This window comes from Chamaea fasciata, unplaced genomic scaffold (genome assembly GCF_029207755.1).
Source record: "Chamaea fasciata isolate MVZ Bird 193981 ecotype frontalis unplaced genomic scaffold, bChaFas1.0.hap1 SCAF_4, whole genome shotgun sequence".
Classification (NCBI taxonomy): domain Eukaryota; kingdom Metazoa; phylum Chordata; class Aves; order Passeriformes; family Sylviidae; genus Chamaea; species Chamaea fasciata.
In genome coordinates, this window is record NW_027094089.1 from 44870424 (window position 1) to 44895972 (window position 25549).

Below are 25549 nucleotides of genomic sequence, written 5' to 3' on the forward strand. Positions count from 1 at the left end.
TTTTTATATCCAACGCACACAAAAGAAAGTACTAGGTTAGTTAAGAACCACTATTTCTCTTCTCCTTTCTTTTCTCAGTGCCCTCAAGCCCCACACTTGGGTGCCAAAATCTGTCTTGGTTTGGGAAGACAGGTATCTGCCGGGTAAAAGCTGGAGTTTCCTTTGGAATGGAGAGTGTAAAGTACTCTTTTTTTTTTCTTTCTTTTTTTTTTTTTTTAAATAGGAATAGCAGTTCTTTACTAGTATGTATTAAAAAGCAAACAAAAAAATCCAAACTACAGCATTAGTAACAAAAGAAAACTTTACCAAGAACTTTGAGGGCTTTGTTTCACAAAACCCAGGGCAGTTTGGTCTCGGTGCCCCTGCAGGATCCTCAGGGCACCAGACTGAAACAGTGGAAAGTCCTGGGCTGGTAGCTGGGATGGCAGGGTGTCCCTGCAGGCAGGGGCAGGATGTCCCGGCAGCGCAGGGGGTGCAGGGTCACTCACACTGTAGCAAGAGGAGCAGCGCCAAAGAAGGCGAAGGTGAGGCACGGCTGGCCCAGCTCCCACAGGTGCCAGAGAAGGCTCAGGATTCAGGCCGAACTCGTGATGTTAGATTTCTCAGGACTGGACTCTTCTGGCCACAGTGAAACTCTTCTAGCCAGCAACAGCCCAGCCGTTCTTTCTTCTCGAATGCTGAAAAAAGAACAGCCTGCAGCTACCTCAAGATCTGTCTTTTACCTGCGTTATCTCCCCCTTCAAACTTTGTTTACTTCTTTGTGTCGGTTAAGTACTCTCCGGTATCTAACACTGGGTCTCCTTGGTAACTTAGAGGGAAAAAATTCTTTAGAGAAAGAGGGAACAAACTTAACCCCCAACAGCTATGTAACTCCTTGTTTTACTGCTTTAACTCATGAATAATCTGTGAAAATCTGGCAATATGACATTTTTTACCAGCATGGAAGAGAGCTGCTCAGAATAAGTTACACCTGTTTATTCCTAAATCCACAGGTGGATGCATGCAATTCAATCACTTGTAGTCACCTTCAGAACCTGATGTTTTTGCAAGATCTCCAAATGCAAACTAGATTCAAAATGTTACCTCCTAAGAGACCATGAGGTGTGAAAGGAAAATTGATGGCAGTAGTTTCTCTGATATGCACTCTATTACCTGCAGCTAAATGTCAGCAGAGTATGTTTGTGCCATCCCCTCTGCAGTTATGCCATCTGACATATGTAAGGTTTTTACCCTCTTGAGTCGAACTGTTTTTTCACAGGAAAAAGCAGATAACCATAATTGGAAAAGCATCTAAAGACATAGCTGAAAAATGGAGATTGGTTTCCTGCCACTCCCAGGAGGTGCACTGCAAAGGCAGTACTATTCAATACTGTCTACTGCTAGATGTCAACAAAGAGAAAAGAAGGTTTAACTGCACGCATCAATTTTGACTATTCCAGATGCATCCACAACCTCTTCTGCATATGAATGGAGCATTCCCAACCATTGGTACATGCAGTTGCAGCTCTAATTCAGGAAACATAAAAAATAATCATAAAAATACACCTTGTCTGCATCAACGCGGGGAAGATCAGCATGAGGAAGAGAGGAAATAAGCTGTCTGACTTAGCAGCTAAGGGAATTTGACATAGCTTTTGCAGTCCTTTCTGTTGGCTGTGATGAGAAGGTTAGAAGCTCGTTTTCATGGTTATTTACACACGTGCATTTCTTGGGGCCAAGAAATCCTTTATACAGGTGCAGCAAGGTTAGCATCACAAGCTGTCTCCTCCTCTGCATTACAGATGCACTTTCAGTGCTGTTTCTGTAAGTGCTGGCTTTTCTTTCTCCTCACAGAGAATGGTTATCAGTAGCAGATAATCTTTCTGCTACCATCTGCTTTCTTTCTGTGGTTAGGTTTAAGATGCCATGATTAAAAGGAACTTGCATTACATCATTACATTGTACTTCCTTTGTACCATTCAAGGAGCTCTCTGCTAATTTTAAACCCTAGTTCAAGACAATGAATTCATCATTTGGCTGCACTTCTGTCACATACAGGAACTAACTCTAGGCAAAGTTAGAAGGCTATCTGTTCTTTTAATGATAGAATATCACACTTCTTACCTGGTAATTCCAAATTAGAGAATGTACTCCAAGGCAAATTATTACAAGCAAGAGAAACAAAATTCACATGTTTTTCCCTTATTCATGCCTCCAAATTAATGTCAGAATCTTAGCTTATGTTGTGCAGACATTTTCTCCGTCAAAAATTTTAGTGGTTCTCTCTCATTTCCATCAAAAGTTCTTCATTGTGATCAAAATTGCTGGGACTGGCAGCTATTTTCTAAGCAACATTGCAATCTTATTCTCTTAGAATAGCTTTAATTTTAGGGCTAGTCTCCACTTAAGGTTTCTTTCCAAAATATATGTAGATTATGGTTCTGACGGCATTTTGATTGCTTCATAGCAGAAATTATGAACTTCATTGCACACTTGCAGCTATTTTATGGTCCTAGAACTAACTGTTAAACGGTTTTTTACCACACAGCTAAATCTATGAGAAAATGCACACAAGATCTGAATCAAGAGTAGTTCATCAGAGTCGGTCACTAGAAACTATGTTGGTAGGTAGAAACTCCTTGTTAAAACAAGTAAAGGACAGGTATTGAGACTGGTATTGCATGACCTTGTAGTGAATAGCTGAAGATATAACTGGTCTTCCAAGCCACCATCACTTCCCCCACAATAGAAACATGCAAAAACCATGGTCAAGAGTATGGCTAGACTGTACTAGTTCAAATCACTCCTGAAAGCCTGAGTTGAAGAGAGCTAATCCATCTCAGTGATGAAGATCTGTGCAATGGCTTTAATTGTTCTGCCTGCAACCACCGATGAAAGTCTTAGGTGTTTTCCAAAATGATGCCAGACATCTGCATCTAAAACATGCACCTGAATTCTGGAGACTGAGACTTTGACATTTATTCTTAGTACAGATGCAGCAGATTCTGGCATGGTCACAAATTGACAGTCTGAGGGATATCACCAGTCAAAGCTCCTTTTCCTAGGGGCATAAGTAAGTGTGACTTTCCTCTACTAGTACAAGCAGGGAGATTTTTGTCTTATTTGTATTTAAATACAAAATACATCATGGTGTGAAAGCTGAAAAAAGAGGAACCATTTGAAAAAGAAAAGCAAATCAGAAAAAGAGAATTGTGCCACTAGTTCTATAACCTGGGCAATTCACCCCAGTTCATAACAGGACTATCAGATGCAGAAAAACAGATTGTGTGAGCTAGTGTGCTTCCGACAATTACTATGAGACACATCAAAAAGAAATGGCACCTACAGCACCCTCAGTAATAGTTTTTCTAAGACTAAAGATTTAATGAAACAACATAAATGTTTTCTTAGCTCTTAGAGATGAGCCCTCTAAATGCAGTTAAAAGGGTAAGAAATTTTCCTGACTGTTGTTTAAAAATATAGCAAGCACAAAATGCCTCAACATGGCATTAATTAAAGTGCAAAAAAAAAGATAAATGAGTGGTTTTCTTTGCCACTTAAGTTCTGCCTTTTTCTTCCTGCTGCTATGGGACAGCAGCCTCTCCCAGACTGAACACCAGGAAGCCACTAAGCCGTTAGGTGGTTTAATAAATAAACATGTCAGCATTCTTCTTGCTAGAAGAACTTTTTTCTTCCTAGACTGTGTCTTTTTTTTTTTCTCCCTCTCCTTCTTTGAGGATTCTATTTTTCTGAATGACCTTGTATTAATCACAGGAATCACTGGTGACAAACTCTACTTTGTAGTATAACATGGCATCTGTCTGCTGGCTTGGCTGGGCACTGCCAAGGTATCAACACAAGGACAGAGTTGATATTTCATTTTAAAGTGACAAGTCCTGGGTAGCTGAAAGAAAGCAGACCAAGATACAGCAGGAATTCCTGTGTTCCAAGTCACTTTATTAGTTACTCTAATAAAGTGCTGCCTTGGCCTGTTCAAGCCCAAGTTAAATCATGACCCAAGATTTATGTGGTTTGACCTGACCTGTTCCCTTCCAGTCTGAACAGGGCAGGAGGCACTCTGGTGAACAGCAGACAGGCCAACAGGTCTGGGATATGGGCACCCTGCAGCAGGGAGGAAGGACCAATCTAGGAGTAGTAGTTTGTGCTTTTGGGACATATATACAATGTTCCTTGGCTTTGAAAAGGACTAGAAGTGTTCCCACAAGCAACCTGTCTCAGTGAAAGAGAATAAACTGATCCATCCGCATGCAAGCAGACGGTTGATTTGGTCAGACAAAAATTACTGTCTTGGGAGAAATGAAGAAAGCTTGATTTAGTTTTCCTGGAGAATACTCTTAAATGCTTTATCTGCCTTTTCCTCAGAGGAGACATGTATTTGCCCTAAAATTGTTCTGATTCAGCTTCTCTTACACTACAACCTGCTCCTTTGATGAACCAATTTCTTTGACAAGAGGATGTAGGCTGCCAGATTTTGGATGGATAGAGACTGTACCAGTGTTAATGGCTGTATGGCATAGGTTTGGAGTTGTTTCCTGACAGCTTAGCAACACAGCAATGAAGTCTGTATGCTGCAAATACCAGAGCTCTCTGTTGCTAAAACAAATATCAAAACTAAGTTCCTAAGTCTGTAGTTCCTGGGTTTTCTAAGGGAGTTTTCGGTCACTGCAAAGAGTTCACATACTTTAAGAGCTGAATTGCACCTTAAAGTTCCCCTTTTCTGTCTAGTTTCTGTGGAAGTAGAACAGAAACTCAAAGTGTTTGGGAGACTGAGACTGATAGAGCAAGGACCCTTGAAATGAGTGTGGTACCCTTGAGATGAGTGTGATGCCCTCAGGCCGAAGATAGTCCAATCCGAGGTGCTTCCCCGTGGTCACAGTACTGACCATGAAGAACTGCGATTCAGGAACAGGCTGATAAAATCTCCCCTTGCTTTTTAAGAGCAACTAGTGGATGTGCACTGCAGTTTTCCAGATTCCTCATCAGTACCTTTCTTTTCCATCCATATTTTGCACATTCACTGCTAAATACATCACCAGGAACTACTCTTACTGGACTTTAACTCGGATTTCCTCCTTCCTGTCTTGACAATGCCTGTTCCTTTCTCTACTGGCTGATGCTGGTGAGAGCCCAAATTTCTTCTAATTATCTGCACCTTGATTTCTCTCCCAAGTCTGCAGGGATATGTCTCTTAAGGAAAAACTTTTAGCTCAGCTTCATTCCTGTAGTATTATTTGGTCTTCTTTATTGCAAAACTCCTGTCATCTCTCAAACCCTATTCACAGTTGAAATGAACAGCAAATAAAAGGAAACAATGAAGTCAGCACAGTGCTGCACAGAAGTGGAGCTAGCATGCACAGAGATGAATGAAAAGCCACTGAGCCTCAATAGTGCTGATGGAGCTGCCCTGCAGCTGCTCTGGTTGACTTACTTCACCACTGTTGTACAAATGATTGTAAGTGTAAAACTTTAGCTAAGCTAATGGCAGCAGGGACTGGTATTACCTAGACCTTTAAAATATGTCCATGGATGTGAACATGCTTGGATATTTTTTTTTTTTTTTTAGTCCAAGGGTGATTATGAAGTTGCCATGTCCTTCATGTAGATCAAGTCTGAGGTCCATGCTCTAAAATATATGGCCTGTCACCAAAAAGAGTGGGGGATGAAGTCTACTCATGATACTTATTTTGTAAGATGTGTAGGAAATATATAATTTTCTTATGCATGCTAATTTCTAGGCCTCAAACTTTCATGACATTTTTCTAGTTAGATACATTTATTACCACTGTAATGCTCTCTTCTTAATCTTTCAAGAATTGCCAAATCAATGGGGAATATGTCTCACAAGTGGAGAAATTAAGAAAATACCAGTGCCTTCCAAGGGGTTTGCAGAATGCTAGTTGTGGCACAAGTGTGAAATTAGGTAACCCACATCTCCACTGAGCATCCTAGTCACCAGGCTATGTTTTCTTGATGGGCTTAGGCTGCCCATACATCAGCACTTCATCAGAGTATTTATGGTTTTAGTAAGCTCAATCCTCTCTCTTCTATCACATGTGCAGCTGATTCAGATGTGGAGTGATTCCCACTACAGATGTACTGTTGAGTCATATGCAAGAGTGCTTTCAGGGGAAACCAAACCAGAAACTCTGCTGCAGGGTCACAGGAAACACTTTTCAAACCCTAGTGTAAACATATTCAAATCAAGTAGTACTCCTTATTACAGTAGGGCAACATTCACTCCAAGGAATCAGACTAAATCTAGTCTGACATTAAATCCTGGAAGTATTTATAATATAGACTTAGATATTTCAACACCAACTGCTCCCATCCTCTGATCCAGTCCAAGAGCTACAAGGTAATGTGGAGGCATTCATTCAAGGACAACATGCAAAGGCTTCACAGTTCCAAATACATTGCAGAAAAAGATGCACAGTAGCTTGGGTATGAAAGGAAGTTTTAGTGAAATTGTATAAAAAGGCACACAGCTCTATTTCACATTTGGTTTAGGCTTGCAGGACAGCATATAGAGATCAGTAGACAATCAAAGATCCATTGTGCTGCAATGTTACATATAGATACATAAAAAGTAGGATCCTTTTGGCCTGGGGTTAGCATCAATAAAGCTATCAAAGAGAGCTGGAGAGAAAAAAAAAATCAGAAAAAAAGAACTCAGGGCAGAATAAATTAGTTGCTTTTTCTGCAGCCTCACTTCCAAAGCAGTAATGCTCTATGGGAACCCCATAGAGCATAGAGATGAATGAAAAGAAGGGATCAATCCTGTGGTAAAGTCACAGGATTAGAGTTCTGACTTTGTGGTCTGTTTCAGAGTGTGGAGAACACAAGAAAAAAGGTCTCAATTCCATTCCTACTCAATTTAGTTTTAATGCAGTTCTCAAACCTTCCTCAGGGCTACCTATTGGCTCTGTAGACTACATGGACCACTTAGGTCAGCAGGTAGGAAGAGGAAGGGCCAGCTCCAGAGAACCTGTGCTGGAAAAAATTAAAAGCATTTTCAGAATTTTTATGGGCACAAAAGTTCCACTGGTACTTTTTAATATTCTTCTCCCAGAGGAAAAAGTCCAACTGAAGCACCAACCAGCCAATATTATTAGAAGGAAAAGTGCAGGTCTGTAGTGTAAGTTCCTCAGCTACAGCTCAAGCTAACGCTGTTAGCATGTGCCACTGTCTACTGGAGCAACAAATACGCAAAGGGCATCTCTGAAGCTGTAGTGGTTTGAAAGCAAAACAAATGAGAGGCTCCAAGTCAGAGATACTATTCAATAGGAAGAAAGGAAAGAAAGTAAAATAAAATAGATGCAATAATGCAAAAAGACCACTGACAGAGTCAGAATACAACCTGAGCAGAGTGATGGAAGCAGTCCAGATGAGGTGGTCTTCCTGAAGCAGTGATCCTGTAGAAAGGTCTGGTAGCTCTGGTTCCTCTGGGAATCCAGTGGGTAAGGGCCCCCCGTACTGTCCCAAACCCCAGATTATATCCAGGTGAGAATGCTTGGTTCCTCCCCCTGGGCGGAGCATCTCAGAATGGGATGATGAGTCATGCAGGGGGTCCTTGATGGCCCATTAAACAGAGATAACTCCTGGAGGGAGTTATCTATGAGTCATGGGCAAGGCATTTGATGGGCCATTAACAGAAGATAATGGCCCAGAGGGAGGGCATCTGGGAAAACACTGCCTCACCTGGATTTAACAGTTCATGAAGATGATGAGAGAATACTTTGTGCACATCCTATACTACAACCCAGGACATAAGCATAGATCCTTTTTACATACGTATTCATAACACAACTGTGGTGCATACAGAAACAGTAGTGGGTTGAAGAGATACACTCAAGATTATAGACTCAAGTAGCAGCAAAGGGCATGAATACAAGTCCTTGTATTGTCCAAGGGTTGCAGAGCCATTTCAAGATGTATTATTACATGAGAGACCTATTTCAAATTTAGTAGGCATGCAGTGGGCTGTGGTAGCATAAGGAACATTAGTCAATGTACTCCCCATGTGAATGTGTACCTGCAGCAGAGCTACTGGAGATGATATACAAATCCTTACACATCTTGCTTCTCTATAGAGGAGATCATGTAACCCCTATAATTTAATTATACAACTTAGAAAAAATTCACTGATTTAATCTGACTCGAATCCAACATAATTTAATTACTGCCATTGCTATGGAAATTCCAAAAGCAATCAAGCAGTTGTCTGTGGCTAGTTGTCCCTGAAGGTGAAATCAGTGAATATGTTCTTACCTTCTTGAAGGCCTCAGCTTGATGCAAAAATAAAAGTGCAGAGATTCTCCCAGACAGGCTGCCCACACCATGCCCTGAGAGCTGTGCTTGACATGACTCAATAAGCAGTGGTAACTACTTCCTGCATGACAAAACCGCACTCTCTCAAGAGAATTATTAGTTAGTTAATACTAACTTATTTAGGGGTCTAGATGCTCTTATTTACCCTGCCCTTTGGATGCACAGAAGTGATGAAAAGTCCTCTGGCTTCTCCTAGAGACAGGACAAGTTCATGCAGGAAATCGTGTATCACAGGCACACCTTCAGCACAGCAACATGGGTGAGCACAGAGCAACCAGTGTCTAGGGAGCTGCCTGGGGGTGACAAGGGCCATCCCACTGCCCCATCAGGAACCAGGGCAGCTCTGCCACTGGGAACCACCCCAGGGACAGGGATGGCCACAGAGCAGTCTGAAATGGATTATGTTCTTTCTGAGCTATGGCACAATGTGTCAATACTAAGCACCTGCTGCATTTTCCCCCAGAAGGCAGCTGCCTCTATGCAGCACATAGAGCTGTCTCCAGCTGGCAAAGATATTTATCAGCCATAGTTTTTGTAGCCTTTCTACATTCTTTAACAACACGGACAAAACACCAGGCTGGTGACAGAGTGGTGGGTAGAAATGGATCCAATCAAAGTAAAGCAACCTCTCAGCCATGTGTATTCTCCTATGCGCAATAAATGTCTTTGGTTTTATAGGTGCAGGAGGATTGGCTATGCTGCTGAGGAACCCATCGGGACCATGCTCCTGTGAAAGTTCTGAAGCCAAGAAGGGTGCAGGGGTAAGTTTCCTCTCACTGTCTCCTTGTGGGAGGCACAGGGATGTGCACTGTGCTCAAACATAATTCTTGATGGATCCCACCTTCAGTGGAGTGCATCTCATCTTCATCTCCAAGGAGGCTGTCATGCTGGGAGTAGTTCTGCACAGCAGACCCCATTGGTATGAACTGCATTCACGTGGCTTCCACAGGCCCTCTTTCTAAATATCTACAAGTCTGGTGCACTGGTTAAGATTAGGAGGATTTTCAACAAAAGTGAATCTCTTGAAAAGTTTGGTTAAATAATCCTGGCAATTCATGGAAGATGGTGTCAAACCAATGCTCTATCCTTCCTCACTATCCATCAATCTCCCTCACATCTTCCCTTGCATGTTCTATTCTCTTCTTCTCAGGCTCCCCTGCAAATACTGCTACCCTACCTCCTTTCATCTGCTGGGCAGCTTCCTGTGAGCAGCTTCTCAGCGTGAGGAGTGCAAGTGTCTGAGAAGTGTTGCACTCACCTTGTGTAGTGGGATGGCGTGTAGAAACGCTGTTTTCCATTTTCTTTGTTGTTCTCACTGTGATTGTGTGCAGCTATGTGTTTTTAACAGCAGGAAATGAAATTGTCAGTAAGATAAAGAGTGGAAAGGTGGTGAATGGGCAAATGAATTCCTGCAGAGCCAAGATATTAATCTTCACGGTGGCTGACATTGCTGAAAAAGTTTTGTCTGAAGCCAAAAACAACCATGTTAAAAACTAGTGGTGTCTCCCAAACTTTTACACTATAGACTAGACATTTTTAAAGATGCAAACTTGAGTATACATGAGCTATATTAATGATGAAATTTATTTTAATATTTCACACTTTCTAAAATTAAATTAAGCAGCAATCTAGGCTCTTAAATAGGTTCATATGAGACTTATGAAGCATATTTCATACATCTGCTATAAAAGTAGGGATTGGGATTTGCTTGGGATTTTTTAATTACAGTTAAATTTCTTTGCAGAAGCACTTAAAGATAAAATGCAGAAAATTTGTGTCCTCTGGTCTGTGAGTGAAACTAGTGTGAGAAGCTCACATCAGCTACCTTTAAGATCTTAAAGGCTGTGGTGAATAATCAGCTCAAGCCAGCATCTGCATAACTTCTTTTTTTGAATGAAAATGTAAACACAAAACATGTTTTGATTTTTCTGACAATGTTCACTTCTTTCTTTTACTAGTTAAAAAAGTAAAATTTTCTCAAAATCCAGATTTCCTACAGGCTTTATTTTTTCATTTTCTATAGTGCTGATAAAATCCCAATGGTGCTGGAACAAGATGATGTTTAAAAAATACCAAAACAAAACAGATCTACTAATAACAAAGATGAATCTGACTACACGTAGTCAACAATTTACAATGAACAACGTAACATAGAATTTCACACTCCTGGGTATGAAAAACAATGACCAGATTTGAGATTAAATCTATATAAAGCAGCAAGACAATGTATCCTCAAAGATACCAGTCAATAATAAACTACTTTTCATTAAGGAAATAATTTATAACATAAGCAATAAAAGTAAGGTCCAAATTGATAGGGCAAAATAGTCAAAATGAAATCCCTTTATGTTATGGTTAAATCAGATATTCAAATTATTCTGATTGGAGCTGGAGCATGGACTTGCACAGGCATTCCCAGACACTGTGCCCCGGTTGCTATCAGTGCTCTGCTCAACGTAGTATCACTTTGTGGCAGCTCCAATGTCACCAGGAGGACCTCTAGGGCTGCTAGGAAAGCTCTCAGCTGGAGTTTAATCAGTCCCTAACATTCTTTAGCTTAAGTTAAGGTCATACTTAAGGAAGAGGGGGAAAATGTTCAGTGACTGTGGAATGCAATTTTTTTTAATAGCACAGTACCTTAAATGCTTTGGAGTGTAACATCACACAGAACAAAATCTGACTTAGCATTGTTTCCTTCTTGGTTTTGGAAAAGAGGTGTCATTTTTTTTAATAAAGAACTCCCGCTGAAGAAAGGTTTAATGACATAATTTTGCAAAAGGGAGGCTGACTCAGTGTTGCCACTAATGTAGCGTGAGCAGAATCAGCAAATGCCAGCACAGGAAAGTCAATAAAGTCCATGAGAGTATCCTTACCCACATGGAAAAAAGATTAATTTAGTCATAGAAAATGACAAAGAGCTAAAATTTTCTTTAATTAAGTGCTAACAATTTGTGGGAGGGATAATCCTGGTGTTTGAGGCAAAGATTATATGGAGCAGTTGGTTATAAACTCTTCCAAGGTTGCTGAGAGAGATATCCAAAATGATTGTCCTTTCTATTGTTAAAATGTGAAATGGGCAATGCTATTTTCATATAAGAAAACTATCAGTTCTAGATCAACTCCAAAAATGATCTATGCAGACCTAGTAGCACTATTGTTTCAATAATATTTTCAATTAATAGAAACAGGATAGAGAAATCCTTATATCTCCATTATTTTTAATAACTAACTTACTCCAAGGGGATGCCTGGGCCATCATAAAGTTCCCTTCCCTTTAATGAACTATTTACAAAGAAGTAACAAGCTACACTTAAGTCCTGATGTGTTATTGACTGATTGGTTCAAGTCAATGGTAATTTGTGTAGCTTCCACTAAAGTGTAGAAAATTCTTATATCAAATAGGTAATGACATTCATAACCAGTGAAGACAGTATATGGATCAGTAAACAAGTGCTACACTTGGAATACTCTCCCTCACCTGAGGGGAATTTCTAGTCCTCCCTAAGAGCCATTACATGTAACATGCTCTGAACTCCAAATGGGACCTATTATAGAACAAGACAAGGTTTTTGAGTAATCTTGGAGGCTTTTTTATGTTTTTTCCTTCATTTCTAAATAGCAAAATTCTGCCTCTTCATTGTTGTACTTAAAACACATCCTGTTATGCCTGCAGTCTCTTTAGATTGCAGGGTCAGAATACCGTGTACTTTAGTACTGAGCCATTCCTGCAGCTTTTTCTTAAAAAGAGTATGGGAGTGGGAGTAGCATAAACTGCAGCTGGTTGTCTTTATATTTCCACCATTATTGCTGCTGAATGGAAACAAGGAAGAAGATGTACAAATACAACATTTGTTTATTCTGTAATACTGTTGTACAGGAGATTGAGAGATTGTCTTGGTCAACAACCTCTAATTTCAACAAAACCTTTAGGACCTATGAAAAAGGACCTATGAAAAAGATCAGCAGTAGGCTGGATTTGTCTTGCAGTGCTAGTATTTTGGTGTAATATTTTATCAGAAATACAGAACATTAATTTTCTTTTTCATTGGTTTTATAAAATATTATATCATCAAAGAACCTAAGTGAGTCCAGAAATTAGTGGAAAAAAAATAATTAATTTTACTATGCAGCTGCTAATGAACAAACAATTCAAGCAGATCTAGGATATGCCCCTTCCTCTCATCCTCCCTCTTGTCCTGCTGCCATAAATGTGTTGTGGATGAAAATTTTCCAGATAACTCAGAATGGCAGAGGCTTTTATATTTTCAGCACTCTGGATCAGTTTATAATGGAAATGCTTTTTCTGCACAGTACAAGTCTCTGAAGATTGCGAGGCCAGACAGCAAAAATCCCATGTCATCTTTCAAAGTGTAAGCCTGTGTGGCCTTATATCCCCTTCTTCCTGACTCTTCAGGCAGTTTCAGAAAAATCTTGCTGCTCTGCCCACCATGATCAGGTACTGCTGGAATTCAGACACAGGATGCAGCAAAACACTGAGGCAAGGTAGCAGCCAGCTTCAAAGAGCAAAACAGTTTATTTCCTGCAGCTGATGCTTTCCCCAGCTGGTTCCTGCCCACTCTCATCACTGCTTTCCAAGGCTGCACTGTCCATCCCTGGTCCTGTCCAAAGCTTACCTCATGCTGAAGTCAGCAGAGCTGGGCAGAGCGATGGAGAGGAGGATTCATATGAGTTACTGAACCACATGTCACAGCACACAGCTAAGAATTTATTTCCAGTTTTTTCTGCCAATTGCTCTCGAGTGCATCTTTGTATCATCATGGAGGCAGGCAACATTGGTCAGGGAAACCAGAAATTTGTCAGTCACTCGAAGGGATCACACACTATATTTGACCCCTGGCATTGTAGTTTTATTTTTGTGACTCTGCATGCAAACTGTCTAAGATGAGTAACAACCCTGTCACGCTGTGGCACCTGTGCAAAACATGCCCCCCCCCCCCCCCACCTCTGTAGCCAAAGACAAGATTGCCCGCCTCAGCAGTGAGTTAGACATTAAAATGCACATCAGTTTTGTAGTGCAGAGATGGATTTCTATACAGAATATGGTGTATCAGCAGACCTTTATCAGGTACTTGTATCATCTTATTATAGCTTCATTTTGCCTGATTGCACTTCTGATGATCAGAAAACGCAGTGAAGCTAATACCTCAGCTGAAGGACAGCCAGTCCTTCAGGTGACTATAGGTTTGGTCATTTGGCCTGTTTCGTTTCTAATTCAAGAAAAGGACACATTTTTAGGAAACTGTGATACTGTTACTTGAGGGGGGAAAAACATAATTCTTAGTCATGAGACAAATCATTTCTTTTTTGGAACTATTATCCACTTCTTTGAAATATTATACACTTGTCTATGACTTTCTGAGAACCTTTAGGTAGTCCAGGTTTTCTCAGTCATTTCTAGTGTTGCCATCCACTCTCCAGTAGAGGACACATACCAGGTGAAGGCATTTAACACCTTTGCAATAGTGCTAGAAGGAATAAGCATCCAGCCTTTTTCTTTCGAGGGCGTGGTAAAGTGTGTTGAGAAGGCAGTTTAACTGCTGAAGATTAGCACTTCAATGTGCAAAACTCGAAAGATTGAAAGGTATCGAGAATTTGCAGGACCATTCACTAAGACTGTAGCAACTTAAAGGGTAAATGTTAGGAGTATGGGAAGAGGGTCTTGATGTTCTGTGTAGTAGGGATTTCAGTCACTGGAGGCTGACAGGGTTCCCATGTAGGAGTAAAAGCAAAGGCAGAATGATTTCTCTTCTTCATTATTGTCAGAGCACATCTGCAGTAATGTTCCAGGAAAAGATGTCATGACAAAATGTGCCTTTCTCCATTTAGTTCATGTTTAGAACAGAAGTAACTACTGTGTTGGCTTTGCCTAGCAATTTGATGTACAGAATTTAAGAAAACTAACCTGTTTTGGAGGCTGCTACTTATCAGCTGAAAAGGCTAGGAACATTGCAACATGAGCAGGTAAAGTTTAAATGTCATTATTTTTAATAATTATAGAAGTAACTTAGTGTAGTATTAGTTGACAGCTTTTGATTCTCTTCTTCCTTTCCTGGTTGAAGTTTTGTGTAATGCCCTTTTCTGCACATCACACTTTCTTGCCCCAGACACTAACAGTTCCTCAGTTCTTTCAAAATCCACCTTGTCTCTCTCCACATACTCATTATGAACATCTCTTTTTGTTATGACTGCAATCTATTCTGATCAGGCTTCTTTTCCAATTTCTACTTTCTACATAAATCCATGCAGGTGTTTCAAAAACTTTTTTCCCTCTTTCTCTATCGCTAGAGTTTTTCACAAGATTACACAGGCCTATTAAAAGCCTCTGATTACATTCTCTTCATATTTTTTCTCTGCTCCAACTCCCAGGTTCCCACCCCACTTAGTTTCTGCTAAAGCTCAATTTCTGCTAATTGTTCCTCTTGTTTGCTGTCACTTTTACTTTAGTCCGCTCTCCTGTACTTCCCATAATTGCCTACCTCCCTCATCAGACTCTTCTCCTGAGATGACTCTGGCCCTAGTTTTTCCTGCAGGGGCAGGAGAGGTCTCTGCACATCAGCACCGATTATTGCTTGCATTTGGGTAACATCAGGGGTCAGATAAGAAATCACTATGTTGAATGAGATAAACTGACTAAAGGAAATCTTGTCCGAAGTCCAGGTCTCAGTAAACACTTCGGATCCCTCTAAGAGCTATGGCATAAAAAAACTTCCAGCTCCTTCTTCCATCACAGTTTTGATCATTAATGGCAACAAATTACTTCTGTGTTATCTTTGCTTAAACTACTGGAATTTATAGTAGTATTTATAACTCAAGTTTTGTAAATACTACAAAGTTGAATAATCAGTGAAATACACTATGTATGGGTGCTTATGTGTAGATACTTAAACATTTCTGGGCTGTACATTTTTGTGAACTGCCTACACAAACAATTTGACCAGCTCTACAGTACTTTCTTTTAACTATAGAGCCTAATGTGTTTAAGCTGTTCCAGGACAACACTGCTTTATTCTCTGCAGACAACTTTATTCTTTGTCTTGTTGTTTTTATTGTTCCACTGTAGTAAATAAAAGCCTGCATCTGTTCCTCAGGAGGGACTTAATCCAAAGCTTACTGAATGCACTGAAAGAGTCTCCATTGGGCTTTGGATCAAGCTCTTTAGTCCACAAACAAATGCTTTTTGTGAGACTATGCTATTCAAGTATTGTATAGAAGAGTTACAGAGGTTCCATTTCTAAAATAATGACTGCTCTTTAAATCTTTTTGCTATGCCTGTTCTGTTGCAGGAACAATTTGCAACTGTACATAATTGTTGAAGTACTGTAGTCCATGTTTATAATGCCCCACCAGTTGATATAAATGTAGAACATGTAATGCTGTGGTAACAAATGGTGCTATATTTATGTGGCTCTTCCTGTGGAAATAATAATTCGAAAAATACATAGAGATACACTTACTGGCTTGAGGATGATCGGGCTCAATCAGGCAAACGGGAGACGGCAAGACATCTTTGAGGACTGCCTTATGTTGGTGTTATTGATGAAGCAGACTTGAAAGACGGGTTTGTAGAATAAAAGAGGGATACTACTGAATGGGATTTTTTCCTACCCTTAGGAAAAGGAGCAGACTGAAAGGAGTCAAAAAGCTCACAGTAGGGGAAAGAAACAGCGGCTATTGTGGAAGGGGGTACAATGAGACAAAGATAAGGCAGGAGGAATCAAAGCAGAAACACTAGCTGCAGCAAGACTGTAAAGAACTTTAAGTGAAACTTTACAGCTCCAGATTTGCAATGACTGCATTTTCTGCAAGGGGGGAGATCTTTGAGTTGGTTATGCAGTGGCATTCCTGAAAGCTGCAATAAAATAGATTTTTTTCCTTATAATATCACAGGTACTGAATACTTCTTTGGATTTCTTGTGTCAGGAAACAAACAGCTTTCCCATGAAGCGAAGAGAGCATGATGCCAGTGAAACTTAGCTGGTTTTTCAGCTGCAGAACAGTTCTTGACGTGGGTGTAGATGACAAAAACAGTTACTACTGGGTATTACTCCTGTGACAGAATTGCTTGCAGTAAAACACAATATACTGTGTGGTAAGTGCTTGAAGGGTTGCACACGTAGTTTATAAGCTGATGGTGACTCAGACAGTTTATGGAGCCAATATTAAAACATTACTCACTCAAGGAGTCACATCTAAGCCAATGAGATTAGTCATGTAGTGAGTAACTGATAGAGATCTTGCCAAGCTATTCCACCATATAATAGATGTGTGTAAATGAGCCTGTTTGTCAGGTGAATAACTTCAGAAAGGAATTTTTAAGTTCATTCTATGTATGAACTTTTTCTATTTGAACTCCCTAACCACAGCTCAAGTCCTATTACATTTTGCCAACTCCCACTAACCGGCAGTCCCTACCCTAAAACTCATCGACTCATATAGACAAATAAGGGAAAATGACTTGCCTTCAGTCACATCACAAGTCAACACCAATGACAGGAATAGAAAAGAGATCTCCAGTCAGTTCACTATCAGCAGCTCCCTGCCTCCGTAATTCACAACATTTCATCCCTGCACTGAATATAAAGCATTTATGAATATGACCTCCAAACTTCCTACAGCTCTTCTGTTAACCGACTGGTGGGTTTCTGCATTCATTAGCTTTACAAATGCACAGAGAATACACTGAAGTACCATTTTCACCTCATACACATTATTACAAGCTGGTGCATTCTCTCATCCAGCTCATCTCCATGTTTTTCTGCAGATAGAGAAATAAGCAGAACCACAAGAAAAGGAAAATTAATCAAATCACAAAATTTCTGACAGCTAGTCTAAGACACTTAAAAATCTGCATCCCAAGCAAAACTCATTTTTCATATTCAGTAGAATTCAGTGTGGAGGCTACCATATCAAGCATCACCTTTCAGGACTGCATTTCATTTGATAAATTCTATAAAAGCACCTGGCATATTGAGCATCATTACCACAGTTCTTCCTTCTTTTCTTTATTCTGCATTGCTCTCTCAGCATCTTTTAGAGTTCATAGAGAACATGAATAGTGCAAACAGGAGCCTGAAAAAATGTCTAATAGGAAGAGGTGTATTGTCTTAGAATTATTCTCCATTGGAAGGTTCACTGCATAATAAAAAAATCTGCCTTATTGAAACCAGGCTCCCCTATACTAACAGGGTCCCAAAGCAAAAACTCTGAGTAACTCATCTGTCTCCTGGATAAAGAACGAGCAGCAGATACTGATACAGCTTCACTCTTTTATCTTCCTATTTCTCCCTCCTCTTCTCCAAATATCTTTGTCTTTCATTTCCTTCTCTTTATCTCTCCATCCTGAGCCGCCTTGTGTCTCTTCTCCTTTCTAACTCCAGGCAGTCTTTGTTGGCAATGGTTCCATCCTTTTTCTGCCCATGGAAGAGCAGACATCTGTACAGATGCAGATTGTAAACTAGGTCAGTTTATACGGCAGAGATAAAAAGAGCAGGAATAAGAGCCTTTTTGTATAACAAGGTCTCACATAAGCATATGGCCTGGTTGTCAGAGATGTTGAGCATCTGCTGTTAACCACTGACTTCAGTGGCACCAGTTCACATGTCTAGAGGCTGCAGATGTAGAAAAACATCCTCAGTTTTGCAATCCCCTGCAAGCAGAAGTTCAGATACACAGTAACAGTTCCTTGATGTCCTCCAGGACTCCACATTAACCTCAGGATCTAGTTTTGTCAATTTTTCCAACATGTTCAGCACAGTCTTGGGACATAAATTAGGCGGTAATTGGAGAAGGAATGAGGTGATATTGGGGATAATACCTTTTCAGTTCACAATCACATAAAGCAGGCTTGAAATAGAATGACAAGTGAGGAACTGTCATGTGAGTGTTAAAAATAACTATTTTTCTTGATAAATATTTGGTTAATGCAGCTATCTTTATATTCTTCTTCCGTTCAGAGTTTTTAGGACAATACCAACTGATCTTTTAGGTAAAGGTTATTTTAATGTTACAGTAAAAATAAGGGAAGACTGCGATCTGGAAAGATTAATTGCTCCTTCCCCCTACCTGAAGCTCTCTGTAATGCTGTAAAAAAATTGCAGAGCACTAACAAACTGCATCAGTTTCATTTGTGATATTGCTTTACCTAATGGAAGAAAACCTGTGCTGCAGCCACATGCATCAGTTCAATCTTGTATGAGTCCAGGAAGCAGGAAAGGGACAGAAGGTAATTGTTGGAACAGTAAGATAGAGGGGTGTGAATCCAGGAAGAGGAGCTCTGAAATTCTCCCTTTGGCAGTGTAACATTGTTGGTTTCCACAGATCTTTCTGCACAGTCCAGTACTACCAGTCTCCAAAACTTGAGGCCTTTAAAAAGCATGATACTTGACAATGCTTATTTTAATTATGATTCTGAGGCCTGGAGGGGACCTTTCTGCATTGTTCTGAAGGTTTCCACAAGCAAAACCCACTAATTTATTTCCCTTCCTCCCTTCCAATAACTGCTTTATTCTGTTTCTAGCAGCTGAAGTTCCTAAAAACCAAATAAAGGGTGGTCAGACCTGTGAAACACACAAAAAGGTTGCAACCCCCATGCTCCTTTTCCTCTTTCCTCCATATCTCCATATTGCTATTTGGATGGCATGCCAGGCCTGGAAGTACAGACTCTTATGCCTGCAGGTCAGGACAGCGGGCAGGATCAGCAATACATGTCCATGCACAGGTACAGCTTTCCTTTGCTCCCTGCCTGCTCACTGCATTTAGGCTGAATGAGGATGTACTGAGGTTCTAGCACCTTATCCTAGAAGGACAAAGGCCAGGAGTCCTGTCTTTGTGCAGATGGCTGCATTGAAGGTATTCCTGGGGACATTCCTAGATGGTGCAGCTGAAACACTTCTGTTCAGAGCTGATCTCTTTTCCTCTTTCCTGTGCCCCATGGTGGTGGCAAGTAAATAATGTTCATTAGAAAAAAAAAAAAAAAAGAATTAAAAATTCTATTTGTCCAGAGAATTTACAACAAAGTTTAAAAAAGAGAAAAGATGGCTGCCAGTAGGGAGAATGGCAGACAGTTCCCTGGATCAAAGACCTTGGTAGGGCTGTACCACACTCTTTTATGTTTTCACACTCGTGTGCTTTCAGACACACATAATTGCAAAGAGGGTTGTGCCACGTGTAGTTGATTATTAGGACAGCTTCCTACTTACATTAATAGCACCAGCTTATGGGTCTGCACTTAAAAATAGTATGCCTCAGTTTCCTTATACCATTAGCTTTTATTATAAACCATTTTCATCATCACACTGCATTCAGGTAGCAATCATGCCTCTGTGTGAGCATCTGTGTCCTCGAGTTCTCAACAGAGAATGCAGCAGCTGAATTACCAATAGCAGTATAGAACCTCCCATGTAAAACACTGGTGACTGAAGAGTGGAGGGTGGAAAATGTGACACTAAACGTCAACACAGACTGGAGAGCTAGAGGTTTGCAAACCTCATGCCTCTACTGTCCAAATACAGAGATGCTAATTGTGTTAGAACGAAAGGACACTTAATGCAATCTATCTAAGAAGAGTCAACATTGCTGCTGTAATGTCCTGCCTTAAACAAACCTTTTGGACGTCTCTGAAAAGGTCAACTAAAACGTGGATAAGAGTGATCTAATTTCCATATCAGACTGAGTGTCTAAAAGGTTCTTGACAAAGACTTCTAAGAAGACTAAGCAGAGAAAACAATAAGAGGGAAAGCCCTGGTATAGCTCAGTAAATGCTTGGAAGATAAAATTCAAAGTACACGAATAAGTCGCCAGTCCTCACAATGGAGGGAGCTGCTGGATGGTGCAGAGTTCTGCAAGGGTCAGTGTTGCAATGTGTGCTGTTCAATGCTTTGCCTGGGAACGGAGTCAAATAGCAAAGTTCATCAAAATCCATTTATTTGGCAGTAATATGAGGAAAAATCGTGAAGAATTATACCTGGACATTACGAGGCTGAATGTTCAACATCAGAAATCCAGTTTAGGTGAATGTAAAATGGCACACATGGACAAACAGTCATTAAAAATGGTGGGCTCTGAGCTGGCTTGAGTAAAATCTCAACGTTATGACAGGCCATAGAAACATCACCTCCTGTGCTCAAAAGTTCCTCATTATGTATTGTCAAGAAAAAAAAATCATTGTGCCACTGTATGAACCCGTGGTTTGATCACATTTTAAATCCTGTGTACTTCCTCAACTCAAATTTAGATCTATTAGATCAGGGTCATGCTCAAGAGTGCATCAAGGATGGTAAGATGTACAGAACAGTCTGTGGACAAAGGTCCCCATGAGAGCAATCCAGAGTTCTTCAGCCATGAAATATAATGATGTACAGAGATTACAGTGGAGATCTACAAACCCATAAACAGGTCTAAGAGAGGGTTAATTGTTCCCCATCTCCAGCTCAAAGAAAGAGTTAGTTGTTCCTCATCTCCGGCACAGGAGCTGAGGGGATAATTAAGTTTGTATTGAAACCAAAAATAAAAGTCAGAGCTACTGCACAGGAAGGATAGCAGATCAGTGAGAATCCTTGCAAACATATTTGGGTTCAAGGCAACACTGAAGAAGCCTAGGACAGTAGTACTACCTATTAAAAGACAAAAACCAAAACAAAACCACAAAAAACAACCCACCAAAAAAACCCCAACCAACCAACCAACCAACCAACCAACCAACCAAAAAAAAAAAAACAAAAAACCGAACAAACAAAAAAAAACCCCACAACAACAACAACAACCAAAAACCCCCAAAAAGCCAAAAGAAGCTGCCAAACCACACCAATAAAGAAAATCAAACCAAAACCAAACAAAAAGAAAACAGCCCGATAGCCGCGGCTTGGAAACCCCCGGAGCTGGCGGCGGAGTGAAGCTCCCGCCCTGTGCACTACCCGGAGGCGAGCCGCGGGACCGTGTTCCTTTCCTTCTCGATGGGCGATGGGCGACGGGCGACGGGCGACGGGCGACGGGCCCCGGCCCCCGGCTCCCGCCCCTACTGCCTGCCGCGGGCATCGTAATAAGAGAGGCCAGCAGGCGGAGGGTAACCCGAGCGCGACAGGGCGGGGTCCGCGGGGGCGGTCGCGGAGCCTCCGCGCAGACCGCTTCTGAGAACCCGGCGGGGCGGGACGGGACGGGACGGGACGGGACGGGACGGGACGAGACGAGACGAGACGAGACGAGGCGAGGCGAGGCGAGACGAGGCTAGGCGGGCGGTAGCTTTGCCCCCCTCTTTCGGCGTCGGCCAAGGGGGCGGGCGGGCAGGGAAGTGGGGGAGGAGGAAGAGGAGGAGGAAGAGGAAGAGGAGGAGGAAGGGGGACCCGACGTGTGGGGCTGCGCGCGGAGCTGGCAGCGCACGCTGCGAGCCGGAGGAGCGGGAGCTGTTTGGATAAGGTACCTCCGAGCACAAGGATACACGTGTCCGCGCGGCGTCTATCCGCCTGCCTGTCTGTGTGTCTGTCTGCCTGCCTCTCTGTGTGTGTGTGTGTGTGTGTGAGCGCGGCTCCCAGTGCGGCGGGAAGGGAGGCGGCGGTGGCTGAGGCTCCGGCGAGCTGGTCCTCGGCGGGTGCCGAGCGGGAGAGGGGAGAAGGGGATAGGCAGGGCGAGGCGGGGGAGGCAAGGGGGTGCCAGTAGAGGTGCGAGGAGGGGCAGGGGAAAAGCAAGGAGAGAATATGGAATTGCAGGGAGAGAGAGAGCAGGAAAGGAAAGGGGAATGCATATGCTCGGGGGGGAAGGGAAGAGGCCAGGAGGAGAGAGAGGATGCTGAAGGGGGACGTTTCTGCCCTTGCCATCGGCAGCCCTGCGCCGTGCGCCCGCCAGCCCCGCGGCAGCCCCGGCGTGCACAGCCCGGGCGGGGAAGGCACGGGCGGCCGGGGCTGCCGGCCGGAGCGGGGGGCCGCGGACAGAAAGCCGGGTCTGTTCCCCCCGATGTCTGCGGGCTGGGGGGCGGCTCTGCCTCCGCCTCAGCTGCGGCCGGGGGTCTCCGCTGCCTTCCATGGGGGCAGCCGCTGTGCCTGGGAAACGGTCGGGTTGTGGGGATGGAGGGGGCGTGTGGAGGGGGTTCAGCAAGATCCTGAGAAACCTGTGACGTAATTATTTTTTAATCAGCGTGTGTTCTTCATGGCGATCTCAGATTTTCCCAGACTCCCCTTTTTGAACAGAAAAAATCTCCTATATCTTTGTTCCAACTGTTTCTATTTTTAGATTCCTCTGTAACAACAAAGCGAGTTCATGAGTTTAAAATACTTTATTTCTTTTTTATTTGGCCTCTGCTGAGGACCACTGCAGTGTAAACTTCCGAAACACTGGTGTCTCTTTCAAAAAAGTTACTGAAATTATTACTGAGGTGGGCAGGCCGGCAGCTATTGTGGATGTATGTCACACTTGGGGACACGAAAGAATGAGGCAGGCAGCAAAGAAGGTCAGCACGAAAGTTCTATCTTTAATTTTCTGACTCCATCTTATATACAATTCTTTCAGAAGGCACAAGATTGGCTGCATAGGTTGCCACCTCTTTGATCGCGTTGGTGAAGACCACCATCAGTCACCTTTCTCCTCCCAGAGGAGAAATATGTAAACAAAAAGATAAATTCTAAAAATATACTTTGTTTACTTGAAGCTGCGTGAGAACAAAATGCAAACTCTGAAAAGCAGGCAAAGTTGGGGCGACAGATGTACCAGTGTTTGAGTTCCTGATAACATTAATCATTAGCCTTAAAGAGCAGTTATCCTACTGAAGTTAGGTTTTTTTCTGAAGATGAATTGCCTGTCATGTCCCAGAAGATGTACATTAGGTACAAGTACCAGCCTGCTGTTAGAAGAGATAGAGCATATTCCCCCCCCCCCCCCCCCCCCGGATTTATTCCTGTACTTTGATTTTACCAATGAAATAAACATGTTGTTTTATAGTGAGTAGTGATTAACAGTTTAACATTGTAATGATACTCTCTGATTCTAGCATTGTCTCATAGCTCTGGTATGTCAATTTGTATTCATGCTGTGTGTTTTGCAGAGGTTTTGCCTATCTGGCAGGGATTTATTTCAATTTCACAATTACATTTTCTGATCTCAGCAGACTCAGGAACCCAAAGAAGTATATATACATCAGTATCTGTTATAATGTGTGACTTTTTTCCCTAAGAAGTGCAAGTTATTGTCTTTAGATCACAGTTCTTATGTCTCTGCACACAGCAGAAGTTATAGTTGAAATTGTGTTCATTTAAGTGTTTTCATTGCGAGCATATCTGACCAGTCAGTATTGAATGGTTTTTATCGATTTATCTTCATTTGGTGTTTGAATGCCAGTCCATTAGCTGCCCTGCTGTAGTCTCTGCCAAAGTAAGTTTTCAGAAATTTAAAATGTTACATACAGATATTGGCTTTTGACGACTGATACCTTGTTTTTGTATTAATTGTCTTAGATGTCCAAAGAGTACAAGTCCCAGGTGAGCTCTTAAGTAAATTAAGCCATATTTATAGATATCTTGTAATAGTGCCAGTAAAAAAATAGCTCTTGTGGCAGCTGATGATTATTTCCCTTCATTGTGGATGTGCAGCTTCTGTAAGAAGGGATGTGTGCAGTCCTTTTAAATTACTTCAGACTCCTGTTGGCTTCAGCCAGAGTTTTGACTAAGTTAATGATACAGGATCTAATGGCTTAGGGCATGAAAAGTAGAGCCAGCAGAATCCTGAGCATTTTGATGTATACTTTGATCATAAGATAATTTGATTCATGCCTGGTTTGTCTTGTCTAAACTGCAAAATTCACTTTTGCTATGGGAAACACCTGCTGATTTAGCTACTGCTATTGATACTCCATTTATAGCAAGGCAAGAGGAGCTACATAAAGCGAAATCTAGAACTGTCCCTGTTGTTACTATTCACAGTGTGATTTTTTTTCTTGTTGATGTGCTGCTATACTGATTCTCAGGCAGTTCTGACTTCAACCGATGGGAGTGCATTTATGGTTGTGGGTTAGAGGGTTGTTCAGGCTGCCAAAATGGTCTCTTTCTTCCTCCCACCCCCCTTTAAAAAATGAAAAGCTGTGGCAACTGTCTCTCCTACCAGGCTGTGCTGAAGGGGCAGACCTTTGTTGTCCTGTGCACCTTGTTTCTTGGATGTCTGGAGTTCAACTTGAATTCTTTGTTATTTTGATACAATTTTCATTGCTTGTCTCCCATTTTTATGCTGATTTTTTTTCTGTATTTGTTTTAATGCCAAAACTTCATGAAGGTTCCCTAGGAGATTCTGGACTCAAAATTCATTGAAGAAAAGTCTTTTCCAATACTCCCACTCACTAAGACCGAGTCTGTTGAAGTTGATGTGGATAGTCTTGGCATTCAAATTATGGTGGAAAAAAAAGTTTGCCTGTTAATTGATGATGATGATGTCTTACCTAAATATTGTGTTAGTCCTATAGAGGGATGTTCTTTAATTGACTGATGACCTAGACCACTTCAGTACAGTTCTATATAATTAGGTTTAATTTTGAAATCTAGCAGCAGCACTTTTTTGGATGAATGCCAGCAGATGCAGTTATATCTATAATTTATGTTGTTTTCTTTGAGCCATATGCCAAAGTGATGCTCTTTTTCTTCTATATCTCCAAAACTTTACGTCTTAGGCGCTTAACTAATTGTAGGACTTTGGTGTGCATTGCTCTAGTAAATTAGTATTTAAGTTGAGCAAAGTCCATACTCTGTGAACTCTCCTATCTGAGATTCTTCTGCTGCTAAGAATGTATTTCGCAGTACAGATTGATGGGGAGGGACCTGGCAAATGATTCTGTCTTCAGTGAGGAAGCAAACCTTGCAGTCTTCCTATTGTGGTAAGTCAGTTAGGGATAGTTTCCATCTCAGCCATGTGAAAATGACAGATGTCCAGTTGTAGTTGGTAACATTAACTATTCCCATATTACACTGAAAGGGAAAGACAGAGTCAGATTGGGAATTTTTGGAGTTTTTAAAAACCTAATGGTAACCTGTCATCATAGTCATTGTAGTTGATGGAAGGAATCTAGATGTTGACTAAGATGGCCTCTCAAGTATTTTCTGTCATCAGTTAAGAGGCATGGTTATTCAGTATTGAAATGTATACAAAACTTTAAAAAATGTGTTTCACACAATAACTTCAGGAGACCATGTGTATCTCACTCCATCCTGAAAAACAAGTTTGAATTATCAGT

At 41.5% G+C, this 25549-nt stretch overlaps 1 protein-coding gene across 3 annotated transcripts in view; it reads left to right on the forward strand.

The window, feature by feature from the left end:
• PALM2AKAP2 (PALM2 and AKAP2 fusion) overlaps positions 1-25549 on the forward strand; it is a 308648-nt gene that overhangs the window by 180758 nt on the left and 102341 nt on the right. For 2 of the 3 annotated variants that reach the window (XM_066181417.1, XM_066181415.1), the window contains one exon: positions 9007-9089. In XM_066181417.1, the coding sequence (XP_066037514.1) occupies positions 9007-9089 (83 nt within the window). Of the gene's footprint in view, positions 1-9006; positions 9090-21624; positions 21760-25549 lie in introns of those variants that run through there. The other variant, XM_066181418.1, reaches the window with a different exon arrangement.